This window comes from Heloderma suspectum, chromosome 17 (genome assembly GCF_057233095.1).
Source record: "Heloderma suspectum isolate Gila_16-S chromosome 17, 16-S_ref, whole genome shotgun sequence".
In the NCBI taxonomy this organism is placed as follows: domain Eukaryota; kingdom Metazoa; phylum Chordata; class Lepidosauria; order Squamata; family Helodermatidae; genus Heloderma; species Heloderma suspectum.
This window is the reverse complement of record NC_139474.1, coordinates 454044-480223: the sequence shown is the minus strand read 5'-3', so window position 1 is coordinate 480223 and position 26180 is coordinate 454044. Positions and strand designations below refer to the sequence as shown.

The 26180-nt window shown below is 48.9% G+C and overlaps 1 protein-coding gene across 6 annotated transcripts in view; it reads left to right on the top strand.

The window, feature by feature from the left end:
* The window catches only part of PC (pyruvate carboxylase), a 229481-nt gene that overhangs the window by 191267 nt on the left and 12034 nt on the right, over positions 1 to 26180 (top strand). For all 6 annotated transcript variants that reach the window (XR_014786242.1, XM_084823721.1, XM_084823722.1 and 3 more), the window contains 4 exons: positions 4145 to 4289; positions 4589 to 4678; positions 21454 to 21675; positions 25469 to 25625. Coding sequence is in view for 5 of the 6 variants with exons in the window: in XM_084823721.1 (XP_084679847.1) it covers positions 4145 to 4289; positions 4589 to 4678; positions 21454 to 21675; positions 25469 to 25625 (614 nt within the window). In the remaining variant the exon portion in view is untranslated. The remainder of the gene's footprint in view (positions 1 to 4144; positions 4290 to 4588; positions 4679 to 21453; positions 21676 to 25468; positions 25626 to 26180) is intronic.

The window sequence follows — 26180 nt, the reverse complement described above, 5'->3', positions numbered from 1 at the left end:
CTGCAAAGGACATAATCAATCTGATTTCGATATTGACCATCTGGTGATGTCCATGTGTAGAGTCGCCTCTTGTGCTGTTGGAAAAGAGTGTTTGCTATGATCAGCATGTTCTCTTGGCAAAACTCTATTAGCTTTTGTCCTGTTTCATTTTGTACACCAAGGCCATGCCTGCCTGTTATCCCGGTGATTTCTTGACTTCCTACTTTAGCATTCCAATCCCCTATGATGAAGAGGACATCTTTTTTTGGTGTTAGTTCTAGAAGGTGTTGGAGGTCTTCATAGAACCGACCAACCTCAGCTTCTTCGGCATCAGTGGTTGGGGCATAGACTTGAATTACTGTCATGTTGAATGGTTTGCCTTGGATTCGTACTGAGATCATTCTATCGTTTTTAAGATTGTACCCCAGTACTGCTTTTCCCACCCTTTTGTTGACTATGAGTGCTACTCCATTTCTTCTAAGGGATTCTTGCCCACAGTAGTAGATATGATGGTCACCTGAATTAAATTCGCCCATGCCTGTCCATTTTAGTTCGCTGATTCCCAAGATGTCGATGTTCAATCTTGCCATCTCATGTTTGACCACCTCCAGCTTACCTTGATTCATTGATCTGACATTCCAGGTTCCTAAACAATATTGTTCTTTACAGCATCGGATTTTCTTTTCACCACCAGACACATCCACAGCTGAGTGTCCTTTCGGCTTTGGCCCAGCCGCTTCACTCTTTCTGGCGCTACTTGGAAATACCCTCTGCTCTTCCCCAGTAGTATATTGGACACCTTCCGACCTGAGGGGCTCATCTTCCGGCGTCATCTCTTTTAGCCTTGTGATAAGTTCCATGGGGTTTTCTTGGCAAGAATACTGGAGTGGGTTGCCGTTTCCTTCTCCAGTGGACCACATTTTGTCAGAACTCTCTGCCATGACCTGTCCGTCTTGGGTGGCCCTGCACGGCATAGCTTATGGCTTCACTGAGTTACGCAAGCCCCTTCCCCACAACAAGGCAGTGATCCATGAAGGGGGGTTGTACTGTTACATTGTGCTTTTAAGCTTCCATATTTTATATTGTTTTATGCTGCACTTTGTGGTTTTAATTTTTGTGAACCACCCAGAGAGTGTCAGCTATTGGGCGGCATAGAAATGAAATTAAATAAATAAATAAATAAAAACAGGAGACAACACACGTTGCTCAGATAAACTTGGCTTCTCTTATCTTGGCGTTCAGTTCCACCCCCAGCCCCACATCAGACAGGGCACGCCATCCTTCTGGCTGACCATGATGCGGACAGCCTTGAGGCTCAGACCAGCAGCCCCTGAGAGCCTTGCAGAGGCCCATGGCCCTTTTCCAGATGGTGCAGCCACCTCTGTGGAGGGCGAGTGCACACAGACATACATGTGGGCACAGGCCAGACTCTGGTTGCTGAAAGGCAGGCCCGGCAGGAGTGAACGGCTGACTCCGTAACTGCCCTGCTGGCTTGCTCCGAACTCTCTGAGGCGAGCTGAGCACATCTAGCGAAGCCCGGCACTTCTCATTTTGCCAGCAGGAGAAACAGCCATTGTCCGTTGCCACACAGTGAGCAGTTTGTGGGTGAGTTTTCTCTCTCAGTCCCAGCTTGCAGCAAGGGCGACTCCAAGAGACACTCCTCCTTGGGGCTGGGGGTGTGTGCTTGCGCGCGCGTGGAAGGGGTTGTCGCACTGCTACATTGGTAACATTTCAGTTGGTGCGTCAGCTACGGCCCTGTCTGGGATGCACCGGTTACGTCCGGACAGGACGACGGTCACGCGCTCCACGTAGGCCGCCCTTGAAGATGGCTCGGACTCCCCAGTGGTGCGGTGGAGGCCTGTGACCTTTCCTCCTGGAGACAGAGGCCTGCCCCCATCTGCTGGAAGGTTGTTATTCTATAGGCTGAATTCAACTTGTTCAGACTGCTCCATTCTTACATACGTAAATCTTGTAAGCGTAAAGCATGCTCATGTGACCCTGTTATGGTACAGAAGTTTGTGTTTTATATCAGGGGCAGCCAACTTCGTGCCCTCCAGATGTTTTGGACGACAACTCCCTTAAGTCCCAGATAGCAGGGCCTGTGCTGACCATTATGGGAGTTGTCATCCGAAGCATCTGAGGGCACCAGGTTGCCTGCCCTGTTTTTTATTGCCAAAAACAGGGACGCACCAAGCAGCTGAAAAACTAAAGTGACACAGAACCGCAAAAGCACCTGCTTCTTTGGTGCCAGCCCGCCCAGTGCATCGGACACAAACGTCTCCCTCGGCGACTGCCTCAAACACAGGCCCACGTGAGGGCTGGGCACTGGCGAGGGCGCTGCCTCCTGCCCGTTTGCCGCTCCTAGATGAGAGCGCATGCGTGCCTGTATTTCTAAACGGAAGAGAACAAACACAGCCCAGAGCACTATTCTTTGCTCCCCAGAGACTAATCTCCATTTTTATTAAGGGGGGGGGAATCCAAAACTCAATCATAATAAGCGAAGAAATCGTATCTTCTAATTCAGCCCTCCTGAAAACAAACTCCCAACCTCCAGAATCCCCTTTATTTCTTTTCTGCTCCTTTTTTTTCATCTTCCTGCATCACCCTTTCCAGTGTCTAAAATAACACATCTGAGATGGTAGGGTCATTCTCACAGGCATCTTATACCAAAGGGGACCCTTCCTTTCCTCCCCTGAGGAAGGAGTTCATCTCCAAAACGTTGGGTGGGCTGGCACAAAATCAGCAGGCCTGTTGGTCGTTTTGTGTCACCTGTTTCTCAGCTCCCTCTTTGTAAGCCACCTTGGGAAGTGTGCCGTCTTGAAAGGGGGCTAAGGGAGCAGGCCTGTCGCCCCCAGGCAGCATCATAGGATGGCTGCAGATCTCCTCCATGCCTGTAGATAGAGCTACAAGCGCAGAGGGGGAGATCCAGTCGTGTGTCTTCCTCCCCCCACCCCCTCTCAGCCACTGTGGAATGCTTCTCTTAGGAGGTCACAACTGCGAGCTCGTGAAAGAAGTCAGAGAGAAAGAAAGGGCTGTGCTGGGGAGAGGGGAGGAGAGACAGCAAGATTCACAGTACTCTATGGCCCCCCAGCCCCCTCCCAGCCCACTGAAAGGCACATCAGCTAGATGGGCTGAGAGGCCTGTCCAGCTGCTGTTGGCATTTTAAACTGAGGAACGGAGGCGAAATTGCCTCCATCTTCCTCTCGCCCTGCCTGGCTCTGGTGGCTCTTCACTCGGAGCCCTTGGCCTGCTGGGAAATGGAAGCAAGTCATACATACATGCATAAAATGTGCACCCAGTGTCTTCTTGGAGAGGCAGTATTTCCACTTCTATAGAAGGGATTGGGATGGCTTGGGATTTCCATTGCGTGGTCGTGCTGGCAGGTGGGCTGAAAGTGTTATCTTAGCGTTGGGAAAGGTGCAGAACAGAACAACCCCAGTGACCAGAGCCCTCCTCCCCGCCCGCCTTCAGCGCTAAAGTGTTGCAGATGGGGTGGGGCTAGTTCAACAAAGAAGATGACTGAGGAGAGGCATGAGAGTTTCACAAACGTATCTCCCTCCCGAAATGCTAGAATCAGGGTGACCCGAGGAAATTGATGGGTGGTAGATTCAGGAAGACGGGGACATTGTCTGCCCATAGTGAGTTCACGGCACTCGCGGGCATGCGGTGCTGGCCACCAGCGGCTGGCTTTAGGATGGGATGAGATCAGATGTTCTCAGCCTGTGGTCCTTGCAGTGCTGGTGGCCCCAAGCTCCACTCAGGTGCTCCTTGGAAAAGTTGGGGAACAAGTGAGGACATATGAACTTGGCCCTGCATGGGACTTATTTTTGCTGATGAGGAGATCAGGGCTGTTTTGACCAGGTCAGGTGCCCGTGTGCGGTGGGCGTCTCGCTGCTCGCTTCCCTCCAAGTGGGAGGCGTGCTGAGCCTGGCTTGCCTGGAGGGACCGTTAGTGTGATCCAGCTGCGGACGGCAGGCACCCCAGGCCTGTCTTGCCAGCTGCTGCTGGAGACCAAGTCTTGACTGGAGAGGCCCTTCTTACCTTCAAATGTACGCCATGTTGTTGCACAGATCTGGAAGGCTGTGCACCCCTTGGTTGCATCCAGCTACCCCTGCAACCTGGCACAGGCCTCTCAGGCCTCCTTCTCCTCTCGGTTTACTTGCAGACCAACATCCCCTTCCTGCAGAACGTCCTGGGCAATGATCAGTTCCTCCGTGGCACCGTCGACACTCAGTTCATCGATGAGAACCCCGACCTTTTCAATTTGCGGCCCGGCCAGAACCGAGCCCAGAAGCTGCTCTACTACCTGGGTATGTGGGGGAAGATGCGGAGTGCGTATATTCATATATGTGGGGGAAGATGAGGGGGGTATATATTGATTTTAATTCTTGGAAAGGGAGGTACAAAAACTCATGTTTCAGGAAGCCATGAACTTTGGCCTGGGAGCCCTTTGCTGGTGTGCGAGAGGTGACAGTGTTTCGCTTCACACATCCCAAGGCTCTCAGGTCGGTTCTGGTACTGGAAAAGCCGTTGTTTCATCCTGTGGGTTGGCAAGATGGTGCTGCACTATGTTGAACTCTCTTCCTATAACACAGCCTTTTCTTTCCAGGCCACGTCATGGTAAATGGCCCCACCACACCCATCCCAGTGAATGCCCGGCCCTCACCCATCGATCCGGTTGTCCCTTCGGTTCCTTTGGGTGAGTCTGGGGATCATAGAGTTAGAGATCATCTGAACATCTGAAGGGACCTTGGAGATCATTCAGATCGGGAAGTAAGAGAGGGGCAGGCGGTGCATAATTCCTAACATAAGACATGGTGGGGCAGATCCTTGTGAAAATGCAGAATATTCATTTTAAATAACTATATACATAAAATCTGGTATGGGACTTCTGCCTCTTGGTCATATTTGACTTCCAGGTGGGCATACACTGCCCAAGCTCCCAGGGGTCTCCAGCTAGCCATTGGTGGGGGAAGAATACTAAACTAACTGAGCAGAAGGGCAACTGAGGGCCTGTGTGGTGTAGTTGATCATTTGGGTGTTGGACTTTGTGGAGACCTAAGTTTGAATCCCCGCTCACCTGTGAACCTCACTGGATCACCATGAGCCAGTCATTCTCTTTCATCCTAATCTACCTCTTGCCAATGCATTCCACCCAGAACTCACTGGAGGAAGAGTATGATAGAAATGTGATTATTAATTATCTCCAGAATTCTTATGAACTAGTTAACACGGCTGTTGATAGCCAGGCCTGGATCACTTCCTGGGCATTGATTTCCAAGTTTCCACTAGGAAATTTGCACCCTCCAACTGCAGCCCTTTTATTCCACATGTTGATGACCATGTGTGTATACTCAGCCCTGCTGTCCCGACGTGTGAAATAGCAGTACTCCACCCACACTTGCCTCTTTCTCCCTCATGGAAGTTCTCTCTGCACAGTAATTTTTGTAATATTTAAAGAAGCCTTGAAAAACTCCACCTTCGGACACAAAGTTTTTCAGGTATGCACTTTCCCCCTTTAAGACACAAGGGTGACTGAAATGTGGGGGACAGGCCACCTGGAAAGCTCACTGTTCAGTTCACGCAAGCCTTCCCCAGACCTTTGGACATGTCAGAACAGAGCCACACTGCCCGTTTTCGTCAAACTCCCGCAAGTATGGCTTCTATGGGTCTTAGCGGGAATAAAACGTGCCAAGATTTGAACTGAACACACTTTCTTTCATTGGAACAACAGTTGTTCAGAACAATGCAGCAATCGCCACATACTGTATTTAACACAAAACGATGCAACCAATCATCTGTGTTAGTCCAAGAAAAAAAACTAGGTCTTGGGTCCCACAAAGTGCTTGAAGTAAGCGAACCATGAGCTCTGAACCAGATTGCTTCTGGAATTATGTGATGCAGGATTGGGTTTTACCAACCATTTTATGCTCGTCAATAAAGCTGCCTGCAACCAGTTAACTCTTGGGAGACAAATAGCTGTTCGGACTGGTAGCACCCAAAAATAAGATTGCAGGAAGGGAGTTGGGACCCATGACTGGCTTGCAGGGGACATATTTGCTTCCAAAAAGTCTGTGCTAGATGCCTTTGGATCGCAGCACTTTCTGCCGTTGGATGGCTGTGGAGGCCATCTGGAAAATACATTTTTGAATTTGTCACAAGATGAATAATTTAAGGCTCTTACTTCTCTTGGAGGTGCATTTCAGAGGCTGCGTACAGACAATCACTTTCCAAAGTCTTGGAGATGGTGTTATAGAGTCTGTGGGTGCTTCCAGACCAAAGGGTCCTGATTAATATGTCAAAAGGCCTTGTGCAACTATTCCATCTTTTCCTCCTCCACAGATTTTTTTCTGGTAAGAAAATGATGGAAGGAGTAGTGGGGAAACATGGGAGGGATACAAATGGAAGATGACAATACCTGATTCCCCTGTTTTTTTTTGAGGCAGAGGGATTGCACAATAATAGCCTCATCCGGAAGCACCTTTCATTACCTACGATCAGTACATATCAAGTTTGTCTCCCATCGTTATCTCAAAGCAGCTTCACCCTGGCCAAAGGGTTTTGTCATCCATATGCTAGTGTTTCTCAAACTGTCTGTACTTACACACACAGACCGTATTATCTCCAACAATGGTGCCCGTGGGCTTCATAAACTCCAACATGGTGCCTGTGGGCTTCATAATCCCAACATGAGAAGCATTAAAAGAGGAAATAGGGCAGGACATCTCTCACTCCCTCCGAAAGCCACACACAGCCACACATTAGGACAGCGGGAGCAGTCTTCTTTCCAGATCAGGTTGGGATGATAGAAGGACTTTGTGAAGGACCTTGCCAGAAGGCCATCAACCCACCAGCTGCGGGATCTTACTCCTCCCTGGATAATCAAGTCCTGCAATGCCCAACAATCCACATGTTCCCATTAGTGTTAAAGCCAGATTGAAGTAGTGACCAGCTTTTCTGTTTTCCAAGGGAGAGCAACTTTTGCTGTTTTGTCCCAGCCTGTCTTGCTGCAACTAGTGGTCTTTTTGCACCAGCTAATAATCATAGAAGCATAGAATAGTAGGGTTGGAAGGGGCCTATAAGACCATCGAGTCCAACCCCCTGCTCAAGGCAGGAATCCAAGTCAGAGCATCCCTGATGGATGGCTGTCCAGCCTCATCTTGAATGCTTCCAGTGTGGGAGAACCCACCATGTCCCTAGGTCATTGGTTCCATTGCTGTATTGCTCCAACAGTCAGGACGTTTTTCCTGATATTCAGCTGGCATCTGGCTTCCTGTAACTTGAGCCCATTATTCCATGTCCTGCACTCTGGGATGATCGAGAAGAGATCCTTGCCTTCCTCTCTGTGACAACCTTTCAAGTCCTTGAAGAGCGCTATCCTATCTCTCCTCAGTCTTCTCTTCTCAAGGCTAATCATGCCCATTTCTTTCAGTCTCTCCTCATAGGGCTTTGTTTCCAGTCCCCTGATCATCTTTGTTGCCCTCCTCTGAACCCTCCCCAGCTTGTCTGCATCCTTCTTCAAGTGCGGTGCCCAGAACTGGACACAATACTCCAGATGAGGCCTAACCAGTGCTGAGTAGAGGGGAACTAGTACTTCACATGACTTGGAAGCTGTACTTCTATTAATGCAGCTCAAAATAGCATTTGCCTTTTTGGCAGCCACATCACATTGTTGGCTCATATTCAGCTTGTGATCTACAACAGTTCCAAGATCCTTCTCACTTGTAGTATTGTTGAGCCAAGTATCCCCATCTTGCAACTGTGCATCTGGTTTCTTTTTCCTAGGTGCAGAACTTGGCATTTATCCCTATTAAATTTCATCCTGTTGTTTTCCGCCCAGCAGTCAAATCTATCAAGATCACTTTGAATTTTGTTTCTGTCTTCCAGGGTATTAGCGATCTCACCCAATTATGTGTCATCTGTAAATTTGAAAAGCATTCCTTGCACATCCTCCGTTATGCTGCATGAGCCTTTGTCCATTGTTACCCCCAACTTTACATCTCCCTCCCCTGTAGGATTCAGTTTAAAGTCCTCCTGATGAAGTTCTTCATGCTGTGGCCAAACACATTCTTCCCAGCCTTTGTGAGGTGCAACCCATCCCTTGCCAACAGTCCATCTTCCAGGAAGTATAGCCTGTGGTCCCAGAATCCAAATCTCTCACATCGGGACCACCTTCATAGCCAGTCATTCGCCTGGAGTATTTTTCTTTCCCTTTCTATCCCTCTTCTAACTACTGGAAGGGTGGATGAGTAAACTATCTGGGCCACAAAGTTTTTGAGTTTCCTTCCCAAAGCTTCAAAGTCTGACGTGATTTCTTCATAGCTCTGCTTGGCGATATCTTATGTGTGCTTGCTTTGCAGAATAGTGTTTAGCCAGGGACTGAGGAGCTCCCCACATATTCTGCCTTAATTGTTAGACATCATTATTATTCTGCAGCTGGAAAGGAACACCATAGTAATACTTAGCCTAGCAATTCTAGAGTGTTCATAGCAGTTCACATGCAATATCTCAGTAAACTTGACAGCTAGTATATTGCAGATGGGGCCTGAGTCTGGGAGTGCCTAAGGCCATCCTGGTGTGGAATCTGCCTACTCTCTGGCATGGCACCTTTGTTTGTTGTGCAGCACCGAGTGGTCACATCTCTTGAGCCTTCTAATGCTTTCCACATGCATTTTAAGTGTATTATATTAATGCTTCCAGAGCATTGTTTGTATGGCTTCACTCAGAGTTCATTATATTTAATTTAGCAGCATTCAAGCATTGAAATGCATTGAGTGGGAGAGGGCATGGCTAATGCTCAACCAAGATCTTGAATTCCCCATCTACCCATCCTTCTAATCTTCTAAACTGTGCTTTAACTCTCAACACCCCTCATCAAAAACCTGGACTACATCTGGGAATGAAACTGCGTCTTGATTCACCCTTGATTCGCTCCTTACAGAATATTTCCACCTTAAAGATCACTTGGACCCCAGAGCCCCTGAGGCTCTTCTCACTGTCACAGACACAGTTCTTCCAAAGCAGCAAAAGGTGCCAAAGCCAGTCCTGCAAAAGTCTGAAAGAATATTTCCAACAACTACAATCAGAAGTCCAAGAAAACTGGTCGCTTGTACTGGGGCTGCTAGCAGAGCTGTGCACAAAACTGACCAATATAGAATCCACAGCAAATTAAGCCATGGAGCTAAGCCTGACTCAAGATGAGAACATTCTCAGACTCACTACCCTCACTCAAGACTGCCAGACCAAGGTGGAAGATCTGGAGAACTGCAGTCATCAGTTAAATCTGCATATCTGTGGTCTAGAGGAATGTGAAGGAGGGGATATGATCATGTTTCTTGTGGTCTGTCTTGCTGAGAGCTCCCTGGACTTGCATTTAATAGATTTGGACATTGAATGAGTCCATCGGTCCCTGGGGTCTTGCCCCAGCTCCCCAGACCACTCTAGAGACATTAGAATCCACTTCACAAGATATCCCTGGAAGCTATGCAGGCCCTGAACAAACTCAGATCAGTAGAACATAAAGGCATCCAGGTACAAATATTGCCAGTCTTCATATTTAGACCAATTTTGCTAAAACACAAACTAGAGAAGAAGGTATTCATAGTATTATAGAATAGTAAGTTGGAAGGGGCCTATAAGACCATCGGGTCCAACCCCCTGCTCAAGGCAGGAATCTTAAGTCAAAGCACTGACAGATGGCTGTCTAGCTTCATCTTGAACGCCTCCAGTGTGGGAGGGCCCACCACCTCCCTAGGTCATTGGGTCCATTGTCCTATTGCTCTAACAGTCAGGAAGTTTTTCCTGATGGTCAGCCAGAATCTGGCTTCATGTAACTTAAGCGCATTATTCCGTGTTCTGCACTCTGGGATGATGGAGAAGAGATCCTGGCCTTCCTCTCGGTGACAAACTTTCAAGTCCTTGAAGAGTGCTACCCTATCTCCCCTCAGTCTTCTCTTCTCCAGGCTAAGCATGCCCAGTTCTTTCAGTCTCTCCTCAAAGGGCTTTGTTTCCAGTCCCCTGATCATCTTCATTGCCCTCCTCTGAACCCTCTCCAGCTTGTCTGCATCCTTCTTGAAGTGTGGTGCCCAGAACTTCCCCAGTTGCTAACAATCTTTGAAAATGTATGCTTACCCCAGAGTGGTTCCACGAAAGGTCTAGCATCCACATTATATAAATGGTGTTTTCGATCTCATCTATGGAAACTCATCGGGGCTAAAATTAGCATGGGAAGGAGACCTGAACACAACTATAACAGAACACAAATGGTCCTGACTCTGGTCTGCCCTGCCCCCCACTTTGCACAATTTTGGCGCAAATCAGGGAAGCCAAAATGAAGGTACTTCACCAGCAGCACTTCGCTAAAATACACAGTTTTAACAAATCTTTTTCACCACGGTGCTGGAAGGATGTGGGGAACTGAGTTCTTTCTACAGTACATGAAATTGTTGTTCAGTTGTTCAGTCGTGTCCGACTCTTCGTGACCCCATGGACCATAGCACGCCAGGCCTTCCTGTCCTGCGCTCTCTCCCAGAGCGTGCTCAAGTTCATATTCATTGCATCCGTGATGCTATCTAGCCATCTCATCCTCTGCCGTCCCCTTCTCCTTTTGATGCTCTTTCCCAGCATCAGGGTCTTTTCCAGGGAGTTTTCTCTTCGCATTAGGTGGCCAAAATATTGGAGCTTCAGCTTCATTATCTGTCCTTCCAATGAGCACTCAGGGTTGATTTCCTTTAGGATGGACTGATTTGACCTCCTTGAAGTCCAGGACATGAAATTACTGCACAGCAAATTAAAAATCATGGAGCCCCACTCCTGCTTCCAGTTTTCAAAGATGAGAATGAACACCTTTTACATAAGGACTTGATTGCCGCCATGCTTGCAGGTGCCCAACCTGAGGTTGCATTCAATTGGAAATCTTCAACTGGACTATTGGTACAAAAATGAATGACCAGAATATGGACAGTTGCTCTTCCTGAAAAGCAGACATATAGTCTGAGGACTGAAAAACCAAGACTCATTCCTTGAAGTGTGGTGCCCATTTATCGCATAGTCAAATGTACATTCGGCAACTCTTGATCCTTCACAATTCAAATTCTGCAGCAATGCATTGTCATGCTGCTAACTTTCTTTGTATTACTGTGATAGCCTTATAATCTGTACCTGTTTGGTTTTTGTATTATATTACAACTCACTTTTTTAAAAGTTAGGGGGGGAAAAGAAACGTATTGAGTGGTTATTCAGTTCACTATCAGCAGGACAAAGTTTTGCTTTAACAGCATTCAGGTGCTGAATCTTTACGGTGGCAGCAATTTTGGGGAAGGGGCTCATCTAGTACCAGATGTGGTTGTTGTTGTTGTTGTTCAGTCGTTCAGTCGTGTCCGACTCTTCGTGACCCCATGGACCATAGCACGCCAGGCCTTCCTGTCCTGCGCTCTCTCCCGGAGCGTGCTCAAGTTCATATTCATTGCATCCGTGATGCTATCTAGCCATCTCATCCTCTGCCGTCCCCTTCTCCTTTTGCCTTAGTCTTTCCCAGCATCAGGGTCTTTTCCAGGGAGTTTTCTCTTCGCATTAGGTGGCCAAAATATTGGAGCTTCAGCTTCATTATCTGTCCTTCCAATGAGCAGTCAGGGTTGATTTCCTTTAGGATGGACTGATTTGACCTCCTTGCAGTCCAGGGGACTCGTAAGAGTCTTCTCCAGCACCACAGTTGGAAAGCATCAATTCTTCGGCGCTCAGCCTTCCTTATAGTCCAGCTCTTACAGCCATACATTACTACTGGGAAAACCATAGCTTTGATTAGATGGACCTTTGTCGGTAAGGTGATGTCTCTGCTTCTTACTATGCTGTCTAGGTTTGCCATAGCTTTCCTCCCAAGGAGCAAGCGTCTTTTAATTTCATGGCTACAGTCCCCGTCTGCGGTGATCTTGGAGCCCAAGAAAGTAAAATCTGTCACTGCTTCCATTTCTTCCCCTTCTATATGCCAGGAAGTGATAGGGCCAGATGACATGATCTTAGTTTTTTTAATGTTGAGTTTCAAACCAGCTTTTGCACTCTCCTCTTTCACCCTCAACAAGAGGCTCTTGAGATCCTCTTCGCTTTCTGCCATTAGGGTGGTATCGTCTGCATATCGGAGGTTGTTGATAATTCTCCCGGCAATCTTAATTCCGACCTCTGATTCATCCAACCCGGCATTTCTCATGATGTACTCTGCATATAAGTTAAATAAGCAGGGTGACAGTATGCAGCCTTGTCGTACTCCTTTCCCAATTTTGAACCAATCGGTTGTTCCATGTCTGGTTCTGACTGTTGCTTCTTGACCCTCGTACAGGTTTCTCAGGAGACAGGTAAGGTGGTCTGGTATTCCCATCACTTTAAGAATTTGCCACAGTTTGTTGTGATCCACACAATCAAAGGCTTTAGCGTAGTCAATGAAGCAGAAATAGACGTTTTTCTGGAATTCTCTTGCTTTCTCCATGATGCAGCGAATGTTGGCGATTTGATCTCTAGTTCCTCTGCCTCTTCGAAACCCAGCTTGTACTTCCGGTAGTTCTCGGTTCGCATACTGCTGAAGCCTAGCTTGTAGGATTTTGAGCATCACCTTGCTGGCATGTGAAATGAGCGCAATTGTGCGGTAGTTTGAACACTCTTTGGCGTTGCCCTTATTTGGAATTGGAATGTAAACTGACCTTTTCCAGTCTTGTGGCCACTGTTGAGTGTTCCAGATTTGTTGGCATATTGAATGCAGCACTTTAACAGCATCATCTTTTAGGATTTTCAATAGCTCAGCTGGAATACTGTCATCTCCGCTAGCTTTGTTGTTACTAATGCTTCCTAAGGCCCACTTGACTTCACTCTCGAGGATGTCCGGCTCAAGTTCAGTGACCGCACTATCATGGCTATCAGGGACATTCAGATTGTTCCTGTATAGTTCTTCTGTGTATTCTTGCCACCTCTTCTTAATCTCATCTGCTTCTGTTAGGTCCCTGCCTTCTTTGTCCTTTATCATGCCCGTCTTTGCACAAAACGTTCCCTTGAGATCTCCAATTTTCTTGAAGAGATCTCTAGTCTTTCCCATTCTGTTGTTTTCCTCGATTTCTTTGCATTGTTCATTTAAGAAGGCCTTCTTGTCTCTCCTTGCTATTCTCTGGAACTCTGCATTCAGTTGGGTATATCTTCCCCTTTCTCCTTTGCTTTTCGCTTCCCTTCTTTCGTGAGCTACTTGTAAAGCCTCATCAGACAGCCACTTGGCTTTCTTGCATTTCTTTTTCTTTGGGACGGATTTCGTTGCTGCCTCCTGAACAATGTTACGGACCTCCGTCCATAGTTCCTCAGGCACTCTGTCTATCAGGTCTAATCCCTGAAATCTATTCCTCACCTCCACTGTATATTCATCAGGGATATGATTTAGGTCATACCTGAACGGTTTAGTGGTTTTCCCTACGTTCTTCAATTTAAGCCGAAATTTTGCAAGAAGCAGCTCACGATCTGAGCCACAATCAGCTCCAGGTCTTGTTTTTACTGACTGTATGGAGCTTCTCCATCTTTGGCTGCAAAGGACATAATCAATCTGATTTCGATATTGACCATCTGGTGATGTCCATGTGTAGAGTCGCCTCTTGTGCTGTTGGAAAAGAGTGTTTGCTATGATCAGCATGTTCTCTTGGCAAAACTCTATTAGCTTTTGTCCTGCTTCATTTTGTACACCAAGGCCATGCTTGCCTGTTATCCCGGTGATTTCTTGACTTCCTACTTTAGCATTCCAATCCCCTATGATGAAGAGGACATCTTTTTTTGGTGTTAGTTCTAGAAGGTGTTGTAGGTCTTCATAGAACCGATCAACCTCAGCTTCTTTGGCCTCAGTGGTTGGGGCATAGACTTGAATTACTGTGATGTTGAATGGTTTGCCTTGGATTCGTACTGAGATCATTCTATCATTTTTAAGATTGTACCCCAATACTGCTTTTCCCACCCTTTTGTTGACTATGAGTGCTACTCCATTTCTTCTAAGGGATTCTTGCCCACAATAGTAGATATGATGGTCACCTGAATTAAATTCGCCCATGCCTGTCCATTTGAGTTCGCTGATTCCCAAGATGTCGATGTTCAATCTCGCCATCTCATGTTTGACCACCTCCAGCTTACCTTGATTCATTGATCTGACATTCCAGGTTCCTAAACAATATTGTTCTTTACAGCATCGGATTTTCTTTTCACCGCCAGACACATCCACAGCTGAGTGTCCTTTCGGCTTTGGCCCAGCCGCTTCACTCTTTCTGGCGCTACTTGGAAATACCCTCTGCTCTTCCCCAGTAGCATATTGGACACCTTCCGACCTGAGGGGCTCATCTTCCGGCGTCATATCTTTTAGCCTTGTGATACGTTCCATGGGGTTTTCTTGGCAAGAATACTGGAGTGGGTTGCCATTTCCTTCTCCAGTGGACCACATTTTGTCAGAACTCTCTGCCTTGACCTGTCCATCTTGGGTGGCCCTGCACGGCATAGCTTATGGCTTCACTGAGTTACGCAAGCCCCTTCGCCACAACAAGGCAGTGATCCATGAAGGGGACCAGATGTGGTACCTGTTCCCTTTTCCAAAACTGGAAATAGGTTTTAGTGCATGAGATGAATCTTTGCCCAGGACTAAAAAAGCCAGAATGTTCTCCTTCACCGCTGTTCTTGCCTATGCAGCTCTAACTGGGTGTCCCGCCACCAGAAATATGACCCAAACAAACATATATGAAAGCAGGGGGCGGGGAGAATCTGCTTGTTCCTTATTAACACCGGCTAAATATTTGATGGCTGCAACAAGCCAGCATGGAAATCTCTGGGGGGAGGGGGGAGGGGGGCAGACAGATATAATAGCCCCCTAATTTACAGGCCTACTGTTTTTTTATGATTGATACGTGAAGTTCAGTTTAATTATATTGGATTCCAGCCTTGTATCATTATTACAGCAGTTTATTTTCTTTGTCAGCGGCTAATCCCCAACCTAAGCCAAGCATTATGAGAATGAAATAAGGATGTTTAAATCTTATTAAATTTCCCCTGAGCCAGAGGAGAAATCCATGGCGTTGTTTTTTCAAACCAATGCACCAAACCCTGAAAGAGCTAGGCTGCAACACTTCCATATGGAGGACAGATGAAGGAATGGTGCTGATAAGGAACAGGACCCCTCTGGGGCATTGGTTAGACCTCTTTCTGGGTCTTCCTTCATAGCCCTCTCACAAAAATGCATCTCTTTACCCAGGCATTTGCTGAGTTTAATACCTAGTGTGGTAGATGTTTTTGTTTTAATCTCTTTATTTTATTTTAATGGCTTTTTTAAGGAATGTTGTACACTGCCCTGTGATTGGGTAATGAAGGGCAACATATATGTATTCTAAATAAATAAATGGGCAGCATACATGAAATGCCAAGTGCAGCAGAGCAGGGAGGAAGCAGAGTTCTGCCGGGAAGGAGGCATGGTCTGGAAGACTTGGGTTCAAAGGGGTAAACTGCCTGAGTGGCTAAAATGGAAAAAGCAGAGAGCCTTCTGACCCACTCACAATTTGCAGGTTGTTGCCCCAGAGTTGCCGTCCCGAGAGTCAAACTACACATGGCATGAATCACATGGTTTGCCCTTCAGTGCAGGACTTTTCTTTCTGACATAGCCAGTGCTGGGGTCCCTATCCAGAGAGGCCCTTTAGCCCTTTTCCCCCACTGCAGCCCCAGTCTAGATCAGGCCTCTGACACCTGCAATTTCCATAAGAAGAGACACTCCCACTGAAGTCAATGACAGCGTTTTTATCCATGCAGATTGCAGATGACGCAGGTCCTGATCAAGACCGCAGCAGGGGACAAAGGGCTCACCCCCATCCCCTTGTGCACTAGGATCGGGATCCAGATCGTTGGTTCCACACTGGCTGTTTCTGAAAGAAAAAGATAGAGGCACATGATGAAACAAGGGGATGTTTCCTCAGATTTTGAATTTCTAGTGTATAAAAGGTGGTGTCAGTTTTCAGGCTCCCTCCCCAGGGCCTCTATAAGATCAATTCTCAAGTGGATTCATCTTGTCTCTAATGCACAGGCATTTAAAGATCTCCCCATTTTTATCCGGACAACATCCTGGGAGGTTGTTTAGGCTGAGAGGGGCTGGCTCAGTGAGGAATAGGAAGCATGTGATGGCCCTCCTCAGGCAGCAAAATGTTCTGGGCCAGCCCTGGCTCTGTGCGTGTGTGTGTGTGTGTGCGTGTGTGTGAGAGAGAGAGCGAGCGAGCGAGAGAGAGAGAGCGCACTTCGATGTGTGTTTTAAGTGTTCTGTGCTGTGTAAAAGGAGAAGATTCTGTTTGTATTTGACTGGGTTTAGACAAGGGCTGAGTCTGAGTTCAGTGTGGGTTGTCATTAAACCATGGGATGTTGTTGAAATGGGGGCTATCGTGTTGTCTGAACCCAGCCATGATAAACTGTGGTTTGTTAACCAAGAACAACCCATGGCTGTAAACGGTGGGTTGTTTGTGGTTAACAAACCAACCCATACTCCACTCTTGAGTTTGGGTTATTGTGTTATCTGAACCCAACCTTGAGTTCTCTACCATGAACAAGAGTTTTTTGCTTCCAGGAAAGCATGGAAGGTTATTTCTACTGAAATAAGCAGTAAAGAAAGTTTTTGCGTTGTTGTTCGGCATCATTGACTAAGTGTGCATGCACAAGGTTGTGTGTGAGTTCAATATTGCGAGCAGAGTAGGGGGCCCACCGCACACGGCTAGGCCTGGGGCCCTGCCTAATTGGATTTGTGTGTCACGTTGATTGGCCTGTCACGCTGATGTACACATGACTCTTTGCTGATATGATATTAAACTGACAGAGCTCACAGCTGACAAGATTTGTAAAAAAAGGAAGAAGAGCTGCTGCTTAGGAATCCAGAACTAAGTTGGAGTCACAGGGCTGCACAAACCGTTTCCAATTTGCACCAAATGAACAGGGACCGTTATGCACTGCTTTAATTATGGATGCTTCATCTTTCTATTTATTCTCTCAGAGGAAGCCCGCTGAATAAGCTGGCCAAGTTTTTCACTAACATCTGAACTTGGCCAGAGTGTTTGCTCTTCCACAGAGAGGAAACCCTGTATGTGAATGTCGACGTGCCGCCCCTCCTTTTCCAGCAGTCACCTCCTAAGTTCACCCAGCCAGACCTGCTCCAAGGTGATTATCACATCTTCTTGTGCCCCGTCATTTGGAGCAGGTCTGCCTATGCAACTCGTGCTCCAGCCAGCCCAAGCAGCCTGTCCGCTGGCTCTCGTGGCCAAGCAGCTGAAATGGGTGTGTCGGGTCCACGATGGGCTACTTTGGAATATGGGCGGGGGCTGTGCTTGGCTTGGTGTGTGTGCGATGGGGAGGCCTACGCTTGAGAGAGCCACCTCTGTACTGCACACGTCATGTGCCGGACTCAGGGCCATTCTTACCAGCGTAAGAACATCAGGAGAGGTAGATCCACCCGGTCCAGGGTCCTGTTTTGAACATGGCCAGCGGAGGCCAGAGGCAGCAGTGCTCTCCCTCTGCTGCTCCCCAGCAATTGCATTTGGAGGCAAACTGACCAGTAGGCCCTCGTCCCCTACCCCTCCTTTGTGGAGTTGTCTAATGCCCTTCTAAAGCCATCTAAGCCAGGGGTGGGCAGAAGATAAATCAGGATCTGTGGGTAGATTTCTGGGCAGTTTGCGGAAGATCACCCAGCATTGCTAGATCCCAGTTTAACAAGAGCAGTGAAGAAAGAGGCATCTCCCCCCGCTTCTGAATTAGGCTGTGCGTGCAACAGAGGAAGGCTTGGTGGGGGCTGGGGGCGAGGGGTGGAACGTAGAAACCAGGGATGGACGTCAGTGTGGCTGGACTGTGAGCGAAGTTCTGGAGCCTGCCTTCCCCCGATCAAGCCAATGACTGTCACCTCGTTGTGAGACAGTGACTTGGATTACTTAATTACACGCTGACCTGGTTCACATGACACGACCTGGTTCACACAACCATGAGTGGGTTGTCGTGTTTGGTGAACCCAGTGCAGTCTCTGCAGAGCGTCTTATTTTTCACGAACAGCAAGAGTGGCGAAAAAGCCTGCCCCTCCTCGCGGTCCCGGTTCCTGATCTCTGCCCAGCAGCAGGTGCACTGCTGTGGCCTTTGTCCCCCCTCCTTCCTTGGCATTCTGCTCCCTGGCTTCACAGTTTCGCCGCTTCAGTTGACAGCCCCTCTGGGAGCCTGCTGTCTACTGCCTGCCCAGCACCCTTGAAGGAGCTCGCAATTCTGCCAAGTTTAGCTGTGTCTTCATTGTGCCCTGTTTCCAAACACCTACATCGATGTTTCCAAAAGGCTCCTGGAGAAGAAGCACCCAATTTTGTAACTGAAGTAACTTCTGCAGTACTTTGGCCCTTCAAATTGCATAATCTATTAAAATGTTACCGTTTGTAAAAAAATTCTTTTCACCTGTGCAACTGATTTGTACCGAGATCAAGCTCCCCCTTTTGTGAATTCTTCCCACCGTTGCTTGTCTATTCCTCCTAGTAAACAGAACCCTGATCTATCCTCCGCCCAAATACCCTTGTGGGAACCGTGAGCCGCCATCTGTCCCCCAGGCTGGGAACAGATAGCCTCATAACAGTGTGGCAGTTTCTGCAGGCACTGTAGCAGGCACAGTCTGCCCAGCTTTGCCTGGCATAGTGCATTGCTCCTTACACCCCCTGATGGATCCCACAGAGAAGGAGGATGTGGAGTGCTCACCAACACTACGTGGAGCACTCGCTCACCCGTTGCAGATCCCTCAACACAAGCGTCACAAGAACGCTGCATCTGGGACACCAGCCGAGGTGGAGGCAGCCCAGCAACGTCAGAGACAGAGCCAAAGGATTCAGGTTCATTGGGATATTCATTGGTCTCTGGATAAGTCCAGAGGTGCAGAAGCATCTGCAGAGCGCCTAGGCACGACAATCTCTTCTTGGCTTTCAGAACAGATGTCACCGCAAGGCTACGTGCGCACCCCTGCACAGCGCAAGGAAAGGTTTTGTGGCTTGACGAAAAGGTCCAAGGAAATCGCCACTCCAAACTGGCGCCACACACCGCGCTAGTCTGGGACAAGCTGGCGGCCGTCCTGCTCAGTCGGATGGGCAGAATGCCCAGCTGCACCGCCTGCAGCGGGATTCCCTTGCCACAGCCTCAGAGAGCCAAATGTTGTGCCACGAAGACCCAGGAGTCCTCCGGCCCGACTCCAGCACCTCAGGACTCGTTGAACCCTCTGCTGCACAGCCGCTCGTATCCAGCATGTCCAGGCTGCATGGTTTGCAACCATTTCAAGACCCCCAATGCTGGGCTACCCCAAAAAGTGTTGCATTGGTAACTGCAATGCACTCTGTGCGGCCATCCCTGCTGCCCCTGCAAGTTGCGCGATCCACGTCTGGGACAAGTTCCCCCACTATGTACTCCTTGAGTACAAGCAGCCCAACATATTTTCCTTCTGCGGTGAGAAAAGCTGCCTGGTCCACTACCATGCTACGCGAACCCAGGGTGCTCACTCTAAAGAAAGGCCATTGGCAGGGCCATTTGGGAAGCGGCCTGGAGCCCTTTCCCGAGGGAAATGCAGTCGGAGCTGGACCGCCCATGGAAGTTGTGGACATTGGCCCTCCAGAGAGCCGGGATCACCCCCTGTTCTGCCCAGGCACCTGTCTCCAGAGGAGGAGCTGCAGTGCATGTGACACACTATTGCTGATCTAGACCAGATGGTGCTGCAGGCTCTTGTGTGTGCCAGTGCACCCCCTGCAGATGTGGGTGGCGAGCTGGAGAGAACCCTCCTTCCCAAACTGTCTCTGGTGAGGGAGGGAGGACAGGCCCCCTGCTAGGCTTGGAATGTCTGTTTGCAGACCCTAGCGGCCCCACCTCTACTGGCTTCCCGGAAGCAGGGGGCCTTGCCTGAAAGAGCGGCAGCGCCTGTGGAAGAACAGAGCAACGGAGGCCAGCAGCAGGAGAGCCCACAGAGCCGCCCCCCTCCACGAATGAGCAACTCACTTTTCCCGCATAATCACACCCCCTCCCCCATTACCCTGCTTTGTGGCATGTCCCATGTATAGCCCACCCACCCATTCGGTACCCCGGAGGTAGGACACCCCATATAAACAATGCAAAGGATGGTCATCCGGTCATTTCTGTAGGTGATATACATTTTCAGACTGGTGCAACTTGCTACGGTGAAGCTGCTTGCCAGTCCCGTTCAGACTCCTCGGAGTGCCTTCCAGAACGAGCGTGGATGAGCAGCCAGGACCATGCAAGGCTGTTCTCATGCTGACAAGAAATTTGTCTATAACACGTTGCTAGCTGTGGTTTCTCAATACGTTTTTTAGCTGGTGCCTGGTATGTGCTTTATGGGAAACAGCAGATATGAAAACTAGAGAGCTGCTCCACAGCGGACATGAGGCGGCGGGGACGGGGGGACACAGGGCTGATAGTGCAGGTGGTGTAACGGGTGAGAAGGGCGGCTTCTTGTGCTCCCGAAGAGCAGGGTGGGTGGGTGGAGCAGGACTCTGGCTCAAAGAACGCGTCGGTGGGGCCAAGCAGGTGAGGCACGACCTGAACTCAAGCCGCTCCTTGGGCTGTCGGAGACTGGAGCGGCGCGGGGGGATGGTGGGAGATCGTCATTTCTCGACTGACAGAGAGCAGAGGTGGGAGCAAAGCAGGGCAGGTGACAGAAATGTCCCCTGGCAGTCGGAGGCCATGGAGGATGGGGAAGGGGAGGAGTACCCCCAGTTCTCGGGGGTCGTGCAGTGGGTTGTTGGGGGAGGGTGCGCGGAAGCTGCTGGGGGGCGGAGCCTGGGGGCGGGGAAAGGAATGGTGAGCAAAAGCTGCTGCTACCCCTGTCGGAGAGCAGAGGCTGAGCGAAACCCACTCCCTGCTTGGGCAGGCGATGAAGCGGCGCGCCTCTCCCGGGCGACGCACAAGACAGAGGGTTAAGCAACAGAAGTCCCTGTCAGGGTTTACCATTTTTATTGGTTAAGCAAGCAGAGGCACGTAGCCATCTGCCAAGGGCAGGGGAGACGCTGGGGAAGTTTCTCTCGGGAAATCTTGCAAAGGCAAGATACACCCAGCAAACTCAGTGGACCGATAGTGAAAAGGCTGCTGTCAAAGCAGAGGAGCAACGGTTGCGGGTGGCACATTTAGCCGTAAAGGGCCCCGGGACATGTGCACGGAGCGGGTGGGAGGGGAACAAGCCACGGCAAGCCTCGGAGAGGCTGTTTGTCAGCACCATCATGGGCTAGCGGTCGTTCTCGGGGGGGGAGGGCGTATCGTGATGTGTGACCCCGCCTGTTGTGTGAAGAAGAGTTTACTTTTGTCGCTCTCAAATCTCCTGCCAATTGGTTTCACTGGGCGACCAGGGTCCTGGGAGAGGGAGAAAAACTTTTATCTGCCCATGTTCTGCATCCCATGCCTAACATTTCATCATGTCCCATCATGTTTCTGCAATAGGTCAACCTCCCACAGGTTTCCGGGATGTCCTTCTCCATGAGGGCCCTTTGGGCTTTGCCAGAGCCATTCGCCAGCACAACGGCTTGCTCTTGATGGACACCACCTTCCGGGATGCTCACCAGTCTCTGCTGGCCACCCGCGTCCGCACCCATGACCTGAAGAAAATCTCCCCCTTCGTGGCCCACAACTTCAGCAACCTCTTTAGCATCGAGAACTGGGGAGGTGAGAAGCCTTTATGGGCTTTATGGGCCCTCGATATAGCTGGTGGCCACAGGGGCCCGGTTGGCCCGGTGTTTGGGATAAGGATGCCCTGCTTTTCTCTTCTCTCTTGAGAGTTTTGGTACTAGGAGAGTTAAAGGACTGGGTGGAGGTGAGGCCTGGCTAGCTTTCCTGCTCCCCTTTTTGGCCAGTTCCCATGAAGTATGGGGAAGGCGTGAGCTTCCTCCCATTTTTTAGCTATGGAATTTAGGTGAGGAGACAGATTTTACACTGGACTTTGCCTGTGCATGCATTAAAACTAGGGCTGAGGCGAAACAGGCCCATTAAGTTCTCAGCCATGTTTCAAAGCTGTGAAGTTGGACGTAGGGATGTCTGAGGAATCTATCCAGGGGGTAAAGTTTGCTGAGCTTTTAGCAGCTCAGCCTCCTGGACTTCGACTGGCTTAGCTGCACACTGTCCCAACTCGATGCAGATCGAGTCAACCAGCTCGAAGATTTTTGGGGGGGGGGGTCTAAAGCAACATTTTTGCAAATTGTGGCTGCAATTTGTATAACTTCTGCAAATTTCAGCTGTAATTTACACATATTAAAGCCGCAAATTGTGCAGGTTACGTAAATTGCAGTTGCAATTTGCATAAATGTCACTTTAAGGGAAAAAATCTGAGAAAAGATCCCAGATTCTGAAAAAAAGCCCATGGCTCGGCTCACAAATGCAAGCCAAGCCAGGGACAATCCAGCGAGCTTAAAAAGGGTCAGATTTCCTTGCGATGGCCATCCCTTGTTGGACAGCCCCTTTTGATGTTCCTTGGTGAGGGGAGCTTCAAATTTCACCCGTTGCCTGGGCAACATTGCCACAACACCTGGAGCTGTGCTCTACCACAGCCTCAGTACCCATGTTGCAACCAGATGACTCACAGAATCATAGAATAGTAGGGTTGGAAGGGGCCTACAAGGCCATCGACTCCAACCCTCTGCTCAATGCAGGAATCCAAGTCAGAGCATCCCTGACAGATGGCTTGAGTGCCTCCAGTGTGGGAGAGCCCACCGCCTCCCTAGGGAATGGGTTCCATTGTCCTATTGCTCTAACAGTCAGGAATTTTTTCGTGATGTTCAGCCAGAATCTGGCCTCCTGTAACTTGAGCCCATTATTCTGTTTCCTGCACTCTGGGATGATCGAGAAGAGGTCCTGGCCTTCCTCTCTGTGACAACCTGTCCAGCTTCATCTTGAATGCTTCCAGTGTGGGAGAGCCCGCCACCTCCCTAGGTCATTGGTTCCATTGTCAAAACTCTCCCTCTCTTCTGGCATGTTGTAGGAAGAAAAAATTGGTGCAGATCGTGGTGTTGCATTTTACCTCAAGAAATGAAAATATGGCACATTAGGAGGGCTTCAGGGAGCATTTGTCTTCCACAAACCTCAGTCTCACCTGGAATTTTCTCCTGGGTGACACTTTTGCTCATCCATAGCCACAGCCCGCTGGGTTGCATTCTGTTACTAGGATTTTTGCACTGACCCTTTACTGTGGGAGAGTAGGAATAGTTGGACAGTTCTCACAATAGAGGGATGCAAACAATGGGGCCCCACGAGGATCTGTATTGGGACCAATGCTTTTTAACTTATTCATAAATTATCTGGAGTTAGGGGTGAACAGTGAGGTGGCCACATTTGCTAATGACACCAAATTCCTGATGATACCAGAGTGGTCAAAACAAAATTAAAAATGGCAAAGAACTCCAAAAGGATCTCTCCAAACTGCGACAATGAGCATCAAAATGTCAAATGTGGCTCAGTGTAAACAAGCGCAAAGTGATGCACATTGGAACAAAATATCCCAGTTTCACATATACACCAATGGGGTCTGAGTTAACAGTGGCTAATCAGCATAACACCCTAATCTTGGGGTTGTGGTGGACAGCCTGAAGAGGCTGATTCATATCATCCTATTACGTTATTAAATCAGGGTACACAGATAATTACAGGAGTTCTGGCAGAGAGGTGTATAAATAGCTCCACAATATCAATTTAGTTTTATTAGACGGGATAATATAGCTGACCTGATAAGAAGAGTACTCAGTGAAGTTCTCCACTGCATGAAAAAGAGCAGGAACCCCTATTCCATAACATCATTGGATGCAGCTAAACCTTTGGTGAGCTAAAATGGCCTTACTTACTTGCCCTGAGCAAGCATACAATGATGGGAGATAGGTTTCAGAAGTTGTCTTTCTCAGTTTTACTTTCAAAGCCAAGCGGTCATCAGAACAAATGACACAAATGAACAAATTGGTGGGAGTAGATGTCCCACCAATTAAGATTAACTGGGAAACCAACCAAGGTTGTCCTCTGTCCCCACTATTTTTGCTTTATCGGTTGAAGCCATAGCAAACTCATTTCACAACTCCCTACTGATAGAAGGGATTCAAATTAATTCACAACCAAATCTGATTAATTTGTTTGTAGACAATATCATTTTAACACATCAGATCCTATTAGTAGCTTAACGATGGCCATGCAGGTAATAAAAGACTTTGGACAAGCAGTGGGAATTCAAATGAAAATCAAATGAAAAATTCAAATTCAGATGAAAAATCTAGCACCTTATGTATAAACATGGGTAACAGACAGCAATTACTTTGGGGGGATAATAATCAGGGATACCCCCGGAGACTAAGAGCGCAATGCTATGGTCCCTGGGGGAACATCCTTTCCGATAACACTCCAGCCACAGAAGGGGACTCGGAGCTCTGATCCCTAACCCCTTGCAGCCAGTGCAGCTGCTTCTTCAAGGTCAGAAAGTTGACCTTGGAGAGGGAGAAAAGGGGGCGTTCTGGTGGGTGGGAGCAGAGGAGACTGGAGAGGCCAGGATATGATTTATTCTGAGCCTCCTTCAGCCTCCTTTCCTCTCCCTCCAAAGCACCTTGCTAAATGGGCTGAAAAGCCTATCCATATTCACCTGGGAGCAGGTCTCACTGAACACCGTGAGGCTTACTTCTGAGTAGACATGTTTAGGATTGCACTGTTGCTCGTGGTTTTTTAGATTCCTTTGACCAGATTGTTTTCTAGTTCTGCTGGTTGTTTTTTGGTGTTGATGTTCGATTCCCTGCTCTGTAGTTCAGTGCTGTGGAGATTGGTATTTCCTTATGCAGGCTATTGGGGGGGGGGGGAGCTAAAGAGATTGTTCATCACCCTGAGATGCCATTTGGTGTTTAGCTCCACCCCTGCAGTGCCATTTTGTGCCTGGATCTGGTTGGAGGGGTCTAGTAACATATGCAAGGCAAGATTTGGCCCACTTGCTCTAGAGGGTCTTGGCTTCCAGCCTTGGGTCGTTCCTGATTGTCGACTGTGATTTGGTATAATGGGAGAGACATGATGGACAGGGCCAGTCCTCCCATTAGGCAGAGTGAAGCGGCTGCCTCAGGCAGCAGGTTTTGGGCATTATGCAAGGGCAGCAAGTTGTTAGCTATTTAATTTGTTGCTGCTGCTGTTGCATTTTTGCTGCCAGGGATGGGCAGAGGTGTTTGCGGGATCTTCTGCCCCCCGTGCCAAAATCGCATGGCTGGCTTTGGGCGCTATGCGCCTGGACTTGGATCGGGGGGGGGGGGGGCAGCGGCTGCTGTGCCTCAGGCAGCCAAGCGCCTTCAGCCAGCCCTCGCTCTGGAAGTGCACCATGTTCTCTTCTCCTACTGCCACTCCGTGGAGGCCGGCACAGGGCATTCTGCACAAGGGCAGCCCATGAGCCTCCACCCCAGACGTTTGGCTGATGCTGGTCTCTCCTCTGCCCTGTCCTCCCTCGTGCCCTCAGGGGCCACCTTTGATGTTGCCATGCGCTTCCTGTACGAGTGCCCGTGGCGCCGGCTGCAGGAGCTCCGAGAGCTCATCCCCAACATCCCGTTCCAGATGCTGTTGAGGGGGGCCAACGCCGTGGGTTACACCAACTACCCGGACAACTCCGTCTTCAGGTAAGTTCTGCAGCCCATCTCTTGTCTGTGTCATGAAGATTGAGCCCCTTTTTGCATAGATTTTTTTAACTGCTTGGCATTTGGGGGAGGAGGGGGAGGAGAGAGATGCAGAGAAGCACCAACTTGTAGCCACTCGAATTCTCCCCCCCACCCCTCCATCCTGAGATTTCCCCACCTGCTTCCACCCTTAGCTTTGCTTCTACGGTAAGGCAGGGATGGGGAGTGTGGGACCGCAACTCCCATCAGTCCCAGCCAGCATGGCCCATGGTGCCGGGCGACATCGTTGGGAAACTGAACTCCTTTTCAAAAGATTGTTGGGAAGCCGCGTTCTTAGCAAATCTTGAAATTTCTCAGCAAATCCTGAAATTTTCCTGCATCTGAGGATACACACAGTCCTGCAGCTTCCATTCACTTCCTCATCATTATCACATCATAGAATCATAGAATCATAGAATAGGTAAGTTCTCATCTCTTATCTATTCATTGTTTGCCACTTTTCGCCAAAATTGTTCCCAAAGCAGCTCACAATTTAACAAATGAACAGTAAATACAACA